The sequence below is a fragment of the Perissodus microlepis genome, chromosome 10, assembly GCF_051167445.1.
Source record: "Perissodus microlepis isolate ML-2025 ecotype Zambia chromosome 10, ASM5116744v1, whole genome shotgun sequence".
In the NCBI taxonomy this organism is placed as follows: domain Eukaryota; kingdom Metazoa; phylum Chordata; class Actinopteri; order Cichliformes; family Cichlidae; genus Perissodus; species Perissodus microlepis.
In genome coordinates this window covers 4,511,151-4,528,968 of record NC_140470.1, presented here as the reverse complement: position 1 = coordinate 4,528,968, position 17,818 = coordinate 4,511,151, and the positions used below count along the sequence as shown (strand labels likewise).

The 17,818-nt window shown below is 39.9% G+C and overlaps 1 protein-coding gene across 1 annotated transcript; it reads right to left on the bottom strand.

Moving 5' to 3' along the window:
- Positions 1 to 1,511: 1,511 nt before the first annotated feature.
- On the bottom strand, positions 1,512 to 17,813 carry fez1 (fasciculation and elongation protein zeta 1 (zygin I)). The gene is made up of 10 exons (XM_084941552.1): positions 17,678 to 17,813; positions 13,507 to 13,859; positions 10,260 to 10,347; positions 7,350 to 7,436; positions 6,645 to 6,810; positions 4,380 to 4,687; positions 3,765 to 3,845; positions 2,816 to 2,891; positions 2,663 to 2,728; positions 1,512 to 2,509 (listed from the first exon to the last, which is right to left on the bottom strand). Exons 2-10 carry the CDS (start codon positions 13,827 to 13,829, stop codon positions 2,493 to 2,495), a joined length of 1,212 nt encoding a protein of 403 aa, XP_084797678.1. The 5' UTR covers positions 13,830 to 13,859; positions 17,678 to 17,813; the 3' UTR covers positions 1,512 to 2,492.
- Between the last annotated feature and the right edge of the window lie 5 nt (positions 17,814 to 17,818).

The following is a 17,818-nucleotide window of genomic DNA, read 5'->3' as shown; positions in this document are numbered from 1 at the left end:
ACAGCCGGGTCAAGGTATATGTGAGCAACGTAGTGACAAGCAAACCTATCAAGTCACATAAGTTGGAGGAAATTCACAGTGCTACACAGATGGACCCAGAGCTTCAAAAAGCAATCATTTTCATCAGACAAGGGTGGCCTTTGAGAATGGCAAAGAGCTCATCACTGCAAGGCTTCTATGCAGCCAGAAGCCACCTTTCAGAATCAGACGGTCTAGTGCTCTACCACGATCGCATTGTAATTCCCACAGCACTCAGACCCAGTGTCCTGGACCAATTACATGAAGGCCACCAAGGACTAACTAAATGTAGAGAGCACGCAAGATCAACAGTGTGGTGGCCCAACATTGGACTTCAAATGACACACAAGGTGAGATCATGCAACTTTTGCAGAGAGCACAAGCCTACACAGCGACGGGAACCCCTTGTGACAACTCCTCTGCCCAATGGCCCCTGGCAAACGATTGCAGTACTCGAAAAGACATTGTTGCCCAGTCCAGTCAATAGGGACACGGTTTGCCAAAGGGATGCTCCAAAGGGAGACTGAGGACTATCTCCTTTCTATGTTCTAAGGGCAGAATAATCCCTTATCAGGACTGAGGGTAGTCTACCCCTGTGATGTTGTAGGTTCTGACAACACTGTTTTATATTTAAAGTACTTTTGTTAAAGGGGAAGATGTTGTGAGATTTGTTTTTGTTGTACTAGTAAGGCTACTTTAGGGCCGGCCACTAGAGGTCGCTGGAACACTGTATGTTTTCAGAAAATTGATGTAGCCACGTACACTGCTGCTACAGTTCAATAAAAGTAGTCCGTGCTGAATAAACCCTGCGTCTTATTGCCTCCTATCATGACAGAGCTTGAGCAAGATCTTACTATTTCACAGATGTAGCGTATGGCTGAATTGTGTAAGCCTGAGTTATACTGTTCTCAATAAATCTGTGTTTGTTTAATATAGGGCAGAAATATGATAAAATACTTATAATTGTAGAGTTTGTTTTCATGGAAAGTGAGAATTTTTTTTGTTTTGAAACAAAAATATCAAATAATAATCATTTTTAAATAATCTCTTTAGTCACAATAAATTTGCAGTGAGCAGGAACATTGCGCACTGAATTCCTGTTTTTTTTCCTAAATGTAGGTATTATCAGCATCCAATAAAGATCCTTCTCAAAAAAAGTCTTTACCAAATTTTAGACACATTACAGAAACATAAGAGCTTCTAAAAGCATCTTGGCCATTTGGCAGCTGTTGAAACACATCCAGACATATTGGAATATTAGGATATATATTATTGGACTGGAATATTAGAAACTACATGTGTAGAATCCCCAGTCAAAATTGCACTCACACAGTAGTCCTGAGGAAATAAACATTTTTGTCTGTCTTTTTTGATAACTTGTAAAAGTCAAAGCTTCCAAAGAATAGATTCAAATGAAAAAAGAAAAAAAAACTTGTGTAATTTATCAGGAGTGATCATACTAAATGCAAAACAGAAGCAAATGAACACACAACTGGGGTAGAATGTTTATTAGAATTTGCAATTAGCGATGTAACATTCACCTACATGACACAAAGGAAGTCATAAATATGCTAATATGCACAACTCTGTTGAAATGAGCTTCTTTCATCGGGGGATGATATCCACTGATATATCTCCATGTAGTTGGATAGGGATGAATGCACAGATACCTGTCACTCTGATGACACAGTAAATAAAAGTACAAAATAAACAGAGTCCATATCAAATATTTAGATACACGTAAAAAGAAATTAGAAATAAGTCAGAAGAGCACTGGATAATTAGCAAAAAGCAAAAAGTAAAGAAAAAAAGCTTTGTAATTCACTGCACTGCACTGCACCCGTAATAGTATTGTTTCCGCTCCTGTACACGGAGTAACAGTGCTAAGTTGGCAGATAAAAGTGCATGGCTTTTGTATTCAGATTAATCACTTTTTTAATCAGAAACCATACGAAGACGTGTGTGGATGCAGTATGCAGTTTAATTTGTCTGACAGTGTAGTCCTTATGAAAAGAATCAATGTACAAAACCATCACTGGTTAAGAGGTCATTTTATGATTTCAAAAATCAATGAAATTCTGTTAGAATTGAAAACAAGAGAAAGTAAAGTAATGAAGGAAAAGAAAGCAGTAATAACTCTGTATCACTGTACCAAAGTGGTGTTATGGTCATTAATAGCATGTCATGCTCCATAAGTGAAGTCTGTTAAAAGTGGGAATCGGCTGTTCCACTTGTTATTCAGATGGTCACCGTTTTGTGGCCTGAGTTTGATGCGCAGGGAAGGGAGGAAGTGAGCTCAGCGAAAGGCAGTAGTCGTAGTTGAGGTGAATATGATAATGTTGATGGTGAGGATCCATAGTTGGTAATGGTAAAAGAGGGGAGGTCATGCAGCTTGAACCAGAGGAAAGTAAGGTCAGAAATGCCCTTGGAGAAGGAAGTTTCCATCACACTGCTGCCTCTGGCTTGGTGGTGCTTTAGGTAGGACACAGGACTGAAGAGGAAGACAGAACAAACTGCCTTGATATAGTTTCCAACATCCAAGAAGTTCAGACAGGCAATATTTCAAGAACAGAAAATGTCACTGTTTTCCACTGTGCTGTGTAAAACGCTACAAAAGTGAGTAGAAGACTGTGTTTGCATTTACCTTTTAAGATGTAGTCGGTCAGCAGTGTAGGCACCTTCTCACTGTCCTCCTTCATGGCATAGAGTACTGCATGATAAAAGCAGACAACAAGGCTGAATGTACTACTTCTGCCATTTATTTGGCTCTATTACAGATGTTCTGGTGTGGTCTTACTCTTTGTGAGCATCTGCAGGTCATCAACAGATGGAGGGGTGCTTTTCTTCTCATATGGAATAACCGTGTTTAGGTACTGAAACAGAATAAAGGTTCAGAAGGCTTTCTCAGACTAATAAGAGAGTAATAAGAGAGTAATAAGTAGCCTCTGTTAAACTGAAGGATTACATTTCTCTCTTTTTCCTTTCTTTTAAATTAGACTTTTTGTTTGTTTGTTTAAATTAGAATTTTGTTCAACCAAAGTGCAATCAAGCTAGTGAGTTACTTGTAGCTTTACATTACAAGTAACATGAGAGTAGTATCAATTTGTCAAGCTACTTTTGACAAAATATCATGAAATTCTGTTAAGTCATGGAGATGTGCCCTGGCATGACGTCAGCCACCTTCGTACTACTGAAATACTGGATTAAGCCTGAAGTCACCAGGATTAGTCCAGCTCCTGTTTTGCAGTATAGCTCTAAGAACACCAAACTTTGAATCTGAACCGTCCATCATTGCAAACCAATCTAAGTACTGAGAAAACCTCTGTCAACATACAGTATACAGTTGGAGATCTTCACCCTTACACCTGCTGGTCTTCTTTCCACAGTGCATTAGCTGAGTTCAGGCCAGCTAAGGTAGCCTTTATTTTCTTTGCACCAGTGAACCTTGAGAAGTCAAAACCATGTAGCTGGTTCCAGCTGGTGGTTGCAGCTGTTCACCAGAGGCATCTAACAGGCTTTCTAATTTCAGGAGGTTCTCTGACACAGCCGACTGGCCATCCTTACGCCTAAGGATGGCCAGTCGCTGACTACAAGAACCAACTGTTCACTTACTGTCTAATGAAACGAGAACTCCTAAATATGTCATTATATAATTTGTTCCATCTGTGAGTATTCATAATGGGTTGGCTCATCTGTGCATGTTTGTTTGGGTTTTTTGTTTTTTATTTAAAACATTTAAACGTTACCTGCTTGTCATTCCCTGTGCTTCCAAATGTCTGTCTGATGCCTGTTTGTAGAATGTTGGAAATTCCCTCCATGCTGAAACGCTGTAGGACACATACACATACAAAGATATAGTGACCATTATTACAAACTACCAATTCATATGGCAAAATTCATTTTTTAAATTATTCTTCAGCAGATTTCAGCATGGTATCATTGTGCAATTTATTGTATATATTGCATCCACTTCCTTAAGCCATCGGTACGCTCATATTAGTTCAGTAACAGAGAGTAAGGTACCAAGAGCCAGACTCACAGCACTCAGACTGCTGCTACATCGAATGGAGAGGAAATCCATTAGGCAGTTTCTCTTTTGCTGGATAGGACTGCACTGGGCAGTTACTGTACATAGATGAAGGGTCACAGCCACTTTATAATCTTTCCTGGAAGATAATTTAGAGGCTAATGGCCTTTAGATATCCATTATACTAACAGTTAAAGAGGATGGGGAAAGGAAGAACTTGCAGGCATTCTCGTTTTACCTTTCTGTAATTTACAGTGAAAGGTTTAAAAAAGAAATCTGCACATTCATAAAATGCCTCATATTGTTAATATTTGAGATTAGCACCATTACCCACCTTAACAAGCATGGTCCCTGTCTTCTGGCCTGTGGAGCTATCGTTGCCTCCATTCACGGGCACCGTCCCTCCCCCCTGCAGGCTCATGGCCTTGTCCCGACGTCTGCGTTTGCTGCTGTCTCGTTGCTCCTTCTGCCTGTTCTGCACCTCCATTAGTGCCGTGATGAATGTGTTCTTCACCTCTTTCTCAAACTCCAGCTCATCACGATGAGCCAACTGGCTGACAAGCTCCTCTGAGTACTCGCGGATGGCGACTTCCACCCGGTGCAGCAGCTCAACAAGCGCTGAGCTGGGCATCAGGCTCAGGCCTGCAGGATGGATTTGAGAGCGGAAAGGTTGTGGGAATCATTAGAGTTAAGCAGGATGCTAACAATAAAATAATATTCTTTGAATAGTCTGACTATTGGGAATCGGTGCCACTGTGACAGTATTAATTACCAGTAATGTATACTAATGCGGCCCAGGGTAATTTTGCTATACGAATAAGGTACTGTTATATGAATAATGAATAATGAGCAGTCCCTGATGATAGCTCAGTGTATAAAGGAAGGAAGTGCAATCAGTATTTTGTAAAAAGAACACAAACAAAACAGCAGCTTGGGAGAAACATTTCTGACAATGCAGCTGGTACAGTGTAATCATTATATTACATCGCAGATGCCTAAAGACGTTGTCTGTGGCTGCTCATACTGTAATGCTTTAGCTCAACTGGAAAGTTTTTTTGAATTACAAATTTGATCATGTAAAATGCATGTTGAGGCAGAAAATAATATTATATTACACCCACACTAGATATAGTGCCATAACGTCCATTTACTGCACGTAAAGTCTCCACCATTTAAAAAAGAATTGTGAAATAACAAAATGAATACATGAGTGAATATCAATTTTGGTGACAAAGCTTGAAATTATTATTTTTATTTCATTTTTTTTTATTATTTAAGTCTCTCTCTAGCTGCAATTTAATTTCACAATAAGACCAAGGCTCTTTAATTAGTATACACATCCCCCAGATACTTGAAAAAAAAAATCATTTTATCAGCATTATTAAATACTTAATTTCCTAAAAACCACGTTTGTCTTTGATCCATGTATTCATGTATTCTTCCACTGTACAGTATTTACTTGCTTCATACAGTAAAATTCCAGAGTAAAAAAGAATGGTGTTAGAGAGTGTTAGCCAGTTATTTTAAAAAAGAAGACAATGTGAACAAAACAGCTGGTTTCTTCATGGCTATTAAACATGAGGTGTTTCCACCACTTTGGTACATGTGACCAGTTTGCAAGGTGAATATTGTGCAGGGTGTTCATATTGTGACAGACATATCGTGTCAGTCACGGGGCAATTTTTTGTCATTACATTGCAACTGTGAATCTAAACTATATAAAAAGGCTTTTGATTCCAAATATCTATCTGTATCTGCAACCTTTTGAGTGCTCTTCTCAATGGTGGAAAAGTAGAAGTACAAATAGCGTAAAAGTAGGTGAAAACCACTAAAATATGGAAGCAACATTTAGATATAGTAGCCAAAAAGGAAAGGCTTATTTTACTCATGGTTTAATGGTTTAATTTATTGTACAACCACCATTTTTACTTTGTTTTTAATATGGTGATTTCTCAGTGCAGCCAAAATTTCATGTTTGCTAAAGTTAGCTTGGTAATGCTAACTGACATAGCTGATAATCCCTGCACAGATGCACATGTGCTACGTGTTTAATGCTGTTTCTGTTGATGTTTCTTCAAGAAGGTTAACTAATTATTATTTACAGTTTTTAGTTGTAAAGAAAAATTATTGACCTCTTAAACTCTCATCTTCAAACTAACTAAATGAGATAACTAATGTACACAGATGGATAGTTATAGTTGTATTTGAGACTTATTTTTCCCTGAACATTGTATCTTTGCCTTAGGTTTAAATGGATTCATGTTGGAGCTTTTATGAAAAGGGTGATGATAGTTTTTAGCTTTAACTGATGATAATACCAAATAAGAGAGTCCCGCCTTTGGTATTTTATTGCTATCTTGAGGTATGTACCTTAATTTTGACCTAAAGGATGACTTTAATAGGAAATTATCACATTTCTGACATGCTACTTAACAGAAAATATGCACTTGTTATGAAGTCTAGTCTATTATATCTAGTCTACGAGGTAATCCTGAACGATAGCATTAGAATAAATTAGTTAAAACAGCTCAGTCAGGACATTGCATAAGTCAAATAAAAATAGGAAATAACCAGAAACATGGATTATTCACAGCTTTACCTTCATAGGAGCAGTTGTTGTTTGAAGCCTGTGACAGCTGCCTGATCTCTTCCAGCAGGGACAGATTGGTCCTGGAGGAGGAGTGACTGACCTCTTCCTCCTCATCCTCCTCAGTTTCACCAGGATCTGGAGAATTCTCCATCATTTCAACTATCTCCTCAATGACCTTGAAGACAGAAATGGAGGGATTCACAAATAAGCAAGCTGACCAAGCTGTTTAAAGAGTTTACACCTTACAGGTATGACTGAGGATTTATCTATTAATGAGTTTCTGTGGACTTTACTTTTGTGTTTCTGTGTTTTTAACTAGATTTTGTATTGTTTCTCCCTCTTTTAATGTTAATGTACTTATTTTTATTTTAACTTATTTGCATTTTTCTGTGGAATTTTGAGTATGTATTAGTTTAAGACATTTGGGGGGGGGGTGTCCCCCTTTTAATCTGTAGTGGTTCAGTCCAGAATCTATTTGGGCTGTGGCTTAACCAATTAGCCAATTAGCCAGTACCACCTCGTTAAATTTAATTGGTCAACTTATTTATTTGTGAATGTGTGATTGGTCCACTTGGATTTTTTCTGTTTCCTGTTTTTTATTTAAACACAAACTGTTTGACATTTTGCAATGACGCTGATGAAGGCCACAAGCTGAAACGTGTTGGTCACAAAAAATTTGCCGTTCACTTGATTTTTACACACACACACTCAGACCTGATCTGCTGTGATAAGAGGTTCTTCATTCAGGCAGTTGGCATTGTCGTTCTTCTCATTCATCTCCTCCTCCTCTTTTTCATGAATCTGCAAATGATAAATTATGCCAACAGATTACTGTGGTGAGGATGCCAGCAAGAGTCAAATGCTGATGTCTTTGCATTGGAGTAATTGATGAAAATACACATTCAGAAAAAAAAAATCAATTGGTGTGTTTGAATGAGAGCTCATCCAGGAGTTGTGTTCATTTTTTCCCTGCTCTGTCCAGCAAAAAATGGCAGACAGATTCACTTTGGCAAGTAGAGTAGTCTGCCTGAGCGTGCTTGTGTTCATAAAGTTTCTCCATTTATTGTTTAATAATGGGTGTCAGGAGCTCAGCCCCGCCCCCCAGGACCTGAAGCAGTAGACCTGGGCCCCAGAAATGTAGAGGCCCTCCAGAGTGTGAGAGCCCCAGGTGGACCACCACAGGGACAACCGCAGTTCCCACTCAGAGAAGAGCAGAGGAGAGCCCTGGGGAGGGGTCACCCAGCAGTCACAGTGCAGACGCCCCAGGTGAGTGCAGCGACAAGCCCACAGACTCCACTGGCTACACCGGAGCAGACCAAGCCCGAGACCCAAGGACACCCTAACCCCCACCAAGAGCAGACAAATTCAGGGGACCCAGGTCCCACCAAGCAGCCACCAGGAACGAGCCAGTACAGAACCGAGCATCCAGACCCAGATACCGAGAAGTACCAATGCACCAGCAGATGGGGGCAACAGTCACTGGCAGGGAATGTGTCAGGGGGGAATAGGCCCCCACACCTGAGGGAGCCTGAGATGTTCTAAGAAAGAGGGGGAGTCTGACACGTACACATAGACAAACAGGCAGACACACACCCTCTTTGGAGACACACAGAAATGGATGCCGTACACACACTTTATACTCCCAGGTCCAAACACCAATAACCCCCAGATAGGCAATCAGCCCCCAGATTCAGGAGATGCCCCCCCTTCAGTCTGGGGTGGAGACAAGCAGACCATCCTGGTCCCCACATCAGGAGAGCAGCCCTCCAGCCCCGACCCCAACTGGCCACTTGAGTTCATTTCAAAGTCTGATGTTTAAATATTTAAAAGGTTTTACATAATTTACTGTTACATTACTATCACATTTTAAAAACCACTTACTCATTCCATTTTTAAAAGCATGTAAATAGACTGCATCCTGTTTACGTGTGGAATTGAAGGAGGAGGCTAGAGAGAGGGTGTCTGTCTCCTGAACCTGAACTGTGAGCAGGTTCCACAGGAGGAGATATTTTTGTGAAATATCTTTACTCCTCACAACGTTTCCTGGACCTTTTACGTTAGTGATACATGAATCATCTTTCTCTAGCACAGTGATTCCCAAAGTGTGGGCTGGGGTCCTCTGGTGGTCCACAAAGGTACTGTAGATGGGCTACAGCACTAACAGAACAGTTTGAAATGACTCGCAAGTATATTGAGTTAAATATTTTTTATAAATGTATTTATCGATATAAAAAAGTGAATAAAACATTCGAATAGGAGCTGGTTAGTTTGTGATATTACTCATTAGCCTGACCTAAATGTCATGCTCTTGTATTGACGTTTGTGTCCCAGTGGCAGATGGGTCACTATGACTGAGCATTAGCAAGCTATAGTGAAACAGCCTATGTTTTTATATTTTTCAAATAACATTTGAGAAATACATCACTTTCTCTTGAACTTTTATTGAAGATGAATTTTCTGATTTTTAAGTTGGCTGCAGCGCTCTTGACTTTGATCATGGCTGCTCTAGCAATGTTCAAAACTTATGGGTTTCCATTAAGCCTCAGCTATACTTTGTCTGTGGTGCTATTGAGCAAATAGATAGCATGATAACATATGATGGTGCATGTACCAAACATTTTTTAATTAAGCACTGTTACCATACGTTTTATTATCAACTTAGCATTTAACAGTTTATCCGTTCCTCAATGCTGACACAATAATGAGAAAGTGATAAAAATCCATGTTACAAAAGGAAAATCTATTTTGTGGCTCTACTCATTTCGAGTTAAATAGAACCACATTTTTATAATATTTAAAAAGTGTGGCAGGAGAAACAATCAGAGGTATAAATGCAGAGAAAAGATTGTCCTCACAGGAAGCTGTCATTTGTTAAATATTTTGTGTCTCTCTAGGTATAAAACTTTTAGCTTGAAGGCATGAATGTGATACATTTCCACAGCCACCCTCTGCTCCTGTGATAACCACAGCTCCTCTGGCCTTCACCAGTCCAAACATGGCGTAGAACGCTAAGTGTCTGCTGTCCAGCTGAATCTGACAGGCAATCAAGGAAACAGAGGAGGAGGAGGCAGAGCTCAGCTGAATGCCAGACCAGTCAAGAGTGGTCAGGCATGCTTTCAATTGTCAGCATGAAATGAATCTTACAGGAGCAGAAACTAGTCATACAATTCATTTTAGCACATCAAGATGGAAAATAATGACACACAGCATTTGTCTTTAAGAAAAGCATCATGATTATCCTTACAAACACAGAAATTAGTGAATAACCGAATAGACAAACATGTAAATATTTGACTGTGAGGTGAATTTTCTGGGTCAGACGTGTTCATGTAAGGATGAAATGTGTAAACAAACATTAGAGTGGACCAGAGAATGAGCTTCCCATTCATTCAGCACCCATATTACACCACAGTGTTAAGGATGCTCATCAGAATAGTTTGCTATCAGTTCAGTGTATTCGTTTATATTTAATACTAATTTACGGCAAGAGTCATCTCAAGGTGCTCTTTTACTATTGATGAGAATAAAAATTTGCATAGAAATAGTGCAAAACTATTCCTACATGTATATTATATTATATTAATTAGATTTAAACTAAACATGAAGGCGTGGCATGAAATGTACCTCCTGGTCAGAGATATTGCCGTTGATTCCTTCCGAGTCGGTGCCGTCCCAGGTGGCGATGTAGTTGTCAGTTAGAGCATCCCACACACTGCAAAACAACACAGACCCATGTCAAAATGCAAACCTACTCAAGCAAATATCAAAAAGAAGTATAAAGACACATTTTTTGCCCTCGGCTCTTGCCCTCAATAGATTTGTTTTTCTGATTGTAAAAAGCCGTGTACTCAGCCCTATGTTCAGCAGCCTGCAACTCAGTCAATATTTCATTGTGGTGGAGTTCAGGGCTGCAGGGCAGCAGTGCACAATAGAAAAGAAGTGCAGCTTACTACTTGTTAAACGGTATCCTCAGCAGAGATTTAGATAAAGTTCCTCACATCATTGTACAAAGTGTTCTCCAACTCTCCCAGCGTCTGTCTGAGGCAGAGTGAAGTAAAAACTGGGAGAGAAGTGTCCTTTGTGTCTGAGCTTGTGTGTGTGTGTGTGTGTGTGTGTGTGTGTGTGTGTGTGTGTGTGTGTGTGTGTGTGTGTGTGTGTGTGTGTGTGTCACTCAGAGGTTGGCTGAGGCCTGTTTCCCTGCTCCCAGTGGCACTGCCTCTGCCTGCTTACACAGTGGACTCCATTGAGCTGGCAGCTTACCTCACCAGTCATGCCTGTGTGTCATGGCTGCACACACCAGGCCAAAGATTAGTGCTAGTTTTCCTAAAAGTTAACAAAGCCTGATGGCACCTCTTTGGGTTTTCAGAGGTATATTTGTTGCCAATGCGATTCTAATTTGCAGGATCATTAACAGCTCTGGTCGCAGAGTTTGCCTTTCTATATTAATGTGGCAGTACGCTACAAAGTGATTTCAAGTGCATTGGTATTGCTTTAAAACTAAAGAGCTTAAATCAGAATACAGGGAAAAAAACTGCTTAGAAGTGTCAACAACACACCACAATCATACTGTAGACACAGTGCACAGCTGCACTGAACACGCAGTAAGTGTTTAGGCAACATGCTGTAACTTGCACTGTACTGTATTTTCTAACTGTTGGATATCTATTCTGTTATACAGTATTAAGGACCTTCTGACCAACAAAATATACTGTGCACCCCGTCAGCATACCAGATTTTAACTAACTAACTAATATAACTAATATCCTGATGCATGAAGGAGCGTTTCCGCAGGTCCTTCCTCCCTGCAGCTGTCAGACTGTACAATCAAAACTGCTCCCAACAATCATAGATGTTTACATCTGCGCTGTAACTGCAATAATTTAATCAACTGATTCGCACTACAACCTAGGTTTGCCTCTTATCTGTTGTTAATTTAATTTAATTTAATAACTGCACAGTACTCTGTTTATAGTAACTATTGTACTTAATGTAAATATGTAAGAAAAAATGTGTATGTTTCTGTTCTGTGTCCTGTGTACTGTTTGTTGTATATGTGTCTTTCTGGCTGCTGTTACAACCAAATTTCCACTTGTGGGACAATTAAAGGATAATTCTATTCTATTCTATTCTATTCTATTCTATTCTAATATATTGTTACAGGATACAGTATCTTATTCTATATAAGATTTTTATCTAATCTTTCCTTTCTTTAACAGCCTTGAGCTAGTCGCACATGCTTTCAAATCCAGATGGGATTACTGCATTTAGTACTGCACTAATATCACAGATGAGTATGTGCCAAGGGCAGTGCTAGTAAGAACATTTTTTTACTATTTCAGCCTGGTTACACACTGAGTCTAGCTAGCTGACTGGTGGCTGTAGCTTTATATAACACTTCAAGTGGTACCAGTCTTCTTATGTGATGCTTTTTCCTATAAATAAAACGGAAGAATTTAAATGCAGTAAAGCCAACGTAACCAGTCACAACCACATCAGAAACCAGAGCAGCACATGAAGAGCACGTTCTGTGTTTATAACACATGGTTGGTCATCTGGCCTACAGGGAGTGGAAGTCCATGTTCCAACGCTGTCCTGCTGTGTTTCCTGGCCTGCAGCCACACAACAGGAATCATTCTGTTTAAATTTCTAGCTCTCCATCAGCTTGACAGATTGACTCAAAGCTGAGTTTCAGATCAGGTGACTGCAGGGATTACTCCAAAATGTGCCACATAGGGTTTTCAACCAAGCTGCAGATTTGGACTGGTGATTAGTTTTGTTGGTGTGTCAGCTTCTCCTGTTTTCTCCTGTGTGACATAACAAAACGCAAACCTTCCAGTTTCATTAACACCAGTACCACCTCTTCATGGGACAAACTCTTCTGAGGAACATGGAACACTCATGTATGTCTGATTGAAATGTATTTCTTATGGTTTCCCTATTTATGACACTAGTGTATCAATCCACCCACTGCCTTGCACACTGCTCTGTACTCACTCAGAGCTTTATTGACCAATAAAAGCTCACTTTTCTCACCAGAAATTAATCATTGCTCAAAGTCATATAATCCTTTCCAAAAAACTCTGCCGTCACACCTACAGTCAAGCTATATTTAGCATAATTCAGAGAACACCTCAGAAGCTGCTAGCAAGAGGAGGAGGAGGCTCTGGCAGTCAGAGGAGAGGCAGAGACTGGGACAGAGCCAAAGCCAACTGAGGCGTACGACGCTGCACGCTGAATAATTCAGCATGCAGCCTGACATGGTGGAGGTGGGGAGGGTGGGGTCACAGTGCTGATTGACTGCATGTTTGGGGATGTTGTGGTCTGTGTGTGGAAATGTTTTGGCTTTTGTTCCATGCTGCCAAGTCGTTTCAGCCTCCAGTGTGTGTGTTGTAAATGGAAGCATAATGAGCATATTGCTAACTGATTAACATGAAAGGCTGTTCTTTTTTATGTCTGTTGATATTCTACCTCCTGTGTTTCTTTAGGGGACTAGGCATGTTTCTAAAAATGTTCTTTCATATACTTTCTATGTCAACATAACTGTAGCAATTTAAAGACAGAATATAGATTAATAACTTTTTCACTCAAACATTATTTTTTTTACGATAATTCCAAATAAAACAAACCCTTGTGGTGTATCTGCAGTAACAGAAACTGACTTTAATTTTTTTCTGTTTTTAAAGGGATTTTAGCTGGGTTTAGAATTGGTGCCTCAAGTTAAGCTCAAATTGTTCTGGGTTTGTTATAGTTTACACACTGAACAGTGTCACATCCTTTATTACCACAGCTGTTTGAAAATACACAGTAACAGATGACTAAAGACTGAAAGATTCCAATAAGTAAACCTTGCTTCAGATATTGTGTCACTTACTCTTCATCTTGCAGTCGCTCCTCGTCCTCCTGATTGTGTGACTGGTTGCGTATGGGCGCCAGGCCCTCCGTCTTGGTGTTGTAATTGTGGAAGCACACATTGAGCTTCTCGTCAAACTCATTTACCAGGTCCTCCATTGACTTGAAGCTCATCATCTCAGAGAAGTTTTCCAGTTCAGAGAACTCCTCACGGGTGATGGAGGCCAGGGGGACGGTGGTGGTGGTGGAGTAGGAGTCGTTGATGAGGCTTTGGTCCATCTCATCCATCCTACAGGGCCGGAGGTCCTCAAACTCCTCATCTAAGCACACAAGAGGGGCTTCCATAGTGTCCCCTATCAAGTTAATGTCTGAGTCCTGCAGGAAACAGAGTCATGCAGCATTTAATGAACTGATTTTGCTGAATTTTGAAGGGCTTTTAAATTCAAGACTTTTTAAGTTTGAGCATATGTTGCTTAATAAGCCAAGGCCACAAATGTGTTTAAAGAAAAGACCTGGTCAGTCACAGCACAAAGGTTTTTCGTGATTTCCATCTGTCCCCATCTGCTTTATTAACCAGTGTCCCAGAAGGATTTATCTGGTCTAGCATAAATCATGCCTCTCTGTCCTCATGTGGAATGGCACCAGCACGTCTAGACAAAGAGGAGATAGAGGTAGGTGTGCCAGAAGGGGACCAGGTCCCAGGGGGGACCGAACCAGTTTGCTTTACTGGTAAACCAGTTAATTAAGTACACCAACAATGATTTAACTGATGAGCGCTTCAATATTCTGGGACATGAAATTATAGAACCATTTGTCAAAGTACATTGTATATTATAATTGTGCTATTTTTGTGTTGGTCAAAGCTTTGCTTGATATACACTGAAAAAATACTTAAAGAATTTTGGATTACATGAACATTTTCCATGCAGTTTTATTACATAATTGAACTGTAAAATATTTAATGGAATCTGGCCAAATCATTGGTGTCTATTCAGTTTATACCAAGCACATTTTCCTTAATGATTAATTATTTGAATTAAAAAAACAAACCCAAACCTTTGATTCCATACATTTCAGCTGATTATTATTTTTTTTAATGGTTGTTTAAGAGCAATTTTAACCCACACCACAACCTTTCCTGGACATAACCATGCTTTTTATTACCTAAACCTAACCAATCAGGTTGAGATAGCATACATAAACACTAGGGGTGCAACAATACTCATATCGATATTGAACCGTTCGATACAGTGCTTTCGGTTCGGTACACATATGTATCGAACAATACAATTTTTTTTTTTTATTTCATCAACTTTTCTTCTGACGATGCTGTCTGTGTTGAGCGCTCAGTGGATCTGTGTTCGACAACTCCGCCTAGGCTGCACTGTGGAGTGCAGATCCACTGAGCGCAGCGCAAGCTAGCAAGACAGAAGCTAAGCTCGTTGCAACATGGCAACTGCCTCAACGCTACCCGAAATTGAACCTCCCCCACCCTCATTCAGATCTGGTGTTTGGAACTATCTTGGTTTTCATGTGAAGCATGACCCTGATGGTAAGCGCGTCATGGACAAAAGTAAAACAGTATGTCGGATGTGCCACGCAATGCTCAATTGGTGGGAACTAGTGCGTTAGCGCAGTTAGCTTGTTAACGTGTTGACGGTGTCCAGCCCCACGCACGGGACGATCCATGTTAACTCGTTAACGGAAATTTGCGTTAATGTCATTTTAACGAGATTAACGCTGACAGCACTAGTGGGAACACAACGAATATAACTGCACATTTACGCCGACATCATCCTAGTGCAAAGACAAGTGGAAGCAGACAAAAACAACAAGCACGCATGCTACAAACTTTACCCGAGTCATTTAGACAGCCGTTAGCACAGGATTCTCCTTATGGGGACCTGATATGTTTAATATGCTGCTGAGAATATAGCCCAGAAGAAGCGTATAGTATAGCTTTTATTTTGGAAAGAGCCATTTCTCTGTAATAAACTCTCTTTTCCAAAGATGAGTGATTTCTCGATCAGATTGCAGCTTTTTTGAGTTGATTGTTTTATTATAGTACCGTATTTTTTCGGACTATAAGGCGCACTTAAAATTCTTAAATTTTCTCAAAAATCGACAGGGTGCCTCATGTATTGATTCTGGTTGTGCTTACTGACCTTGAATCGATTTTATGTGGTACACGGCACGGAAAAATCTGTCAAAATGTTTTAGTACGACTTTGGTAAGCTACGAAGCTGCACCGCTTGATGGATTGTCGGAGCATTACGGCTACGGTAGTCAGCTTCTCAGAGTAATACGTACTGTGCTTCAACATAATATTGTGGTATCTGTATAAGGACCCCAAAATGGCACCTGTTAAGAGACATGCTTACGAAGCAGATTTCAGTCACGTTTTGTTATAATTCGGTGTGCCTTAAAGTCCGAAAAATACGGTATTTACCTTGGTATGTTTAATTTTTTCCTGTGAAATTAAGCTTAGCTTCAGAAGAACAGAGAAAACTTACAGGATGAGGTATGTTAAATGTTCCCTTTGAGAAATTAGTTCTCAGATTCTTATATTCAAAAGTTTATTCCATTAGTTTGTGGTTTAGCTTATGTTCCAGAGTTGGTGCTTAGTGTCAAACTTGATATCAAAATGTGGAAAAGATTAATAGAATTTATCTATTTAAATTGGTGAATTACTGTTACTGTTTACACAGTTCGTAGTAAAAATATATAAATAAATATCATACTTCAGTTAACTTAACTGAAGAGTAAAACCAGTATACACTGATAAATGTTAATTAAAAATAGTATGTATATGTGATTTAATTTAATAACACCAGAGAGAGTGAAGGGTGCTGACAGTCAGTGCTGGAGTACATCTTTTCTGGCAAGTTGTGCTTTGCTCAGGCTGCCTGACGCAGTGTCAGACAGCAGTGAGGACTAATTTAGCTCCTTTGTGCTTTGCTGGACTGTGGCCTGGCGTAAATGGGTAAGTACAGAGAAGTCCCTTTAAAAACAAGCTTGTTCGAGCCTCTTCCTTCTCATCGCTGCACTCAGCAAAGTGCTGCAGCTGGATATCGTCTTTCAGAATCTCTCCCTTACTTTCTTACTCTCCTCACTGTGTAGCTCGCTTACTTTGTTTGTTAGTGATCTCCCATTAATGGTCTTAACTCTTGTTTCAGTCCACACTGCAGTAGAAGACAAACACATACACATGTAATGGTGACTGACAACTTGTGTCTGTCAATAGGCCAAATTAGGTGGATCTGGTCTCCCAAATAAGGAGCGCAGACATGGAAATTAGTGGCTGACTCAAACCTCGCCGTGGGGACTCTTTGTAGGAGGAATTGATGAACTGCTGCTTGAAAATCTGGCAGGCTAAGAACAAAAATTGCAAATTAAATTTCATAAGAACACTCGTCCCATCATGCAGTAGCCTTTCTGCTTACTGCTGGGTCAGTTTAAGCTGGATGTGGAATATTTTGCCATGGCACAGGAAAGGTGGGAGTTTACAGCATCCTTAAAAATGGTGACAGTATAGAGATGGAGCTGTTAGAGATGTGCAGGTACGTGTATCTGTGTGTCAGCTTTTTTTGTATGTGACCTTCACAGAGAGTGGTAGTGGTCTCAGGTGTGCATGGAAGTGCCAATTGCCTGAACTCATCAGAGGTCATTTAATGCAATGGAACCAAATCTCTAATGCTATTTTTGAGTAGCAACTGCTGAATCAGACAAATCAAAGAGCAGCTCCTTTGCTCTTTTTTTCTAAAGAATTCTTTTATCCTCATTCTTTTGCTCAATTCATTTGAGCATTTTCAAATGATGCCATGTTAAGTGCTTTTAAAAATAATAGGCTGTGGTGTATTAAGAATATAGAATAAAATTTCACATCTTTTACAGCCATCATTGTTTTAAGCTTATAAAAAAGTCATATCAATGTGATTTTGTCCCACATAAACTGAAAAGGATTCCTTTTTAAATCAATATTTACTGCCATGACAGAAATGGAAATCAAGCAAGTGCATGTCATCAGCTCATCAGAGGGAGGGAAAAAAAGAGGTAATGGGGGAGGGAGAGAAGAGAGGAAACCATGGTTACAAGGCAAAGATGGTAGCAAGATGCAAACGAGGGTCCGGAATAACGGGAAGGACTGGAAGAACAGACATTGGGATTAGAGTGCAGACAAGAAGACAGATTACCTGTGGTTAGAGGAGCTGTTTTTGTCCTGGCGTGGTGTGTAGGCAGGATCTTCTCAGAGAAGAAGAACAGGCACCTCCCTTCACAGCAAAACCCAGAGATGAGCAGCAGCAGTCGCATTCATTCCAGGGTGAAAAAACAGA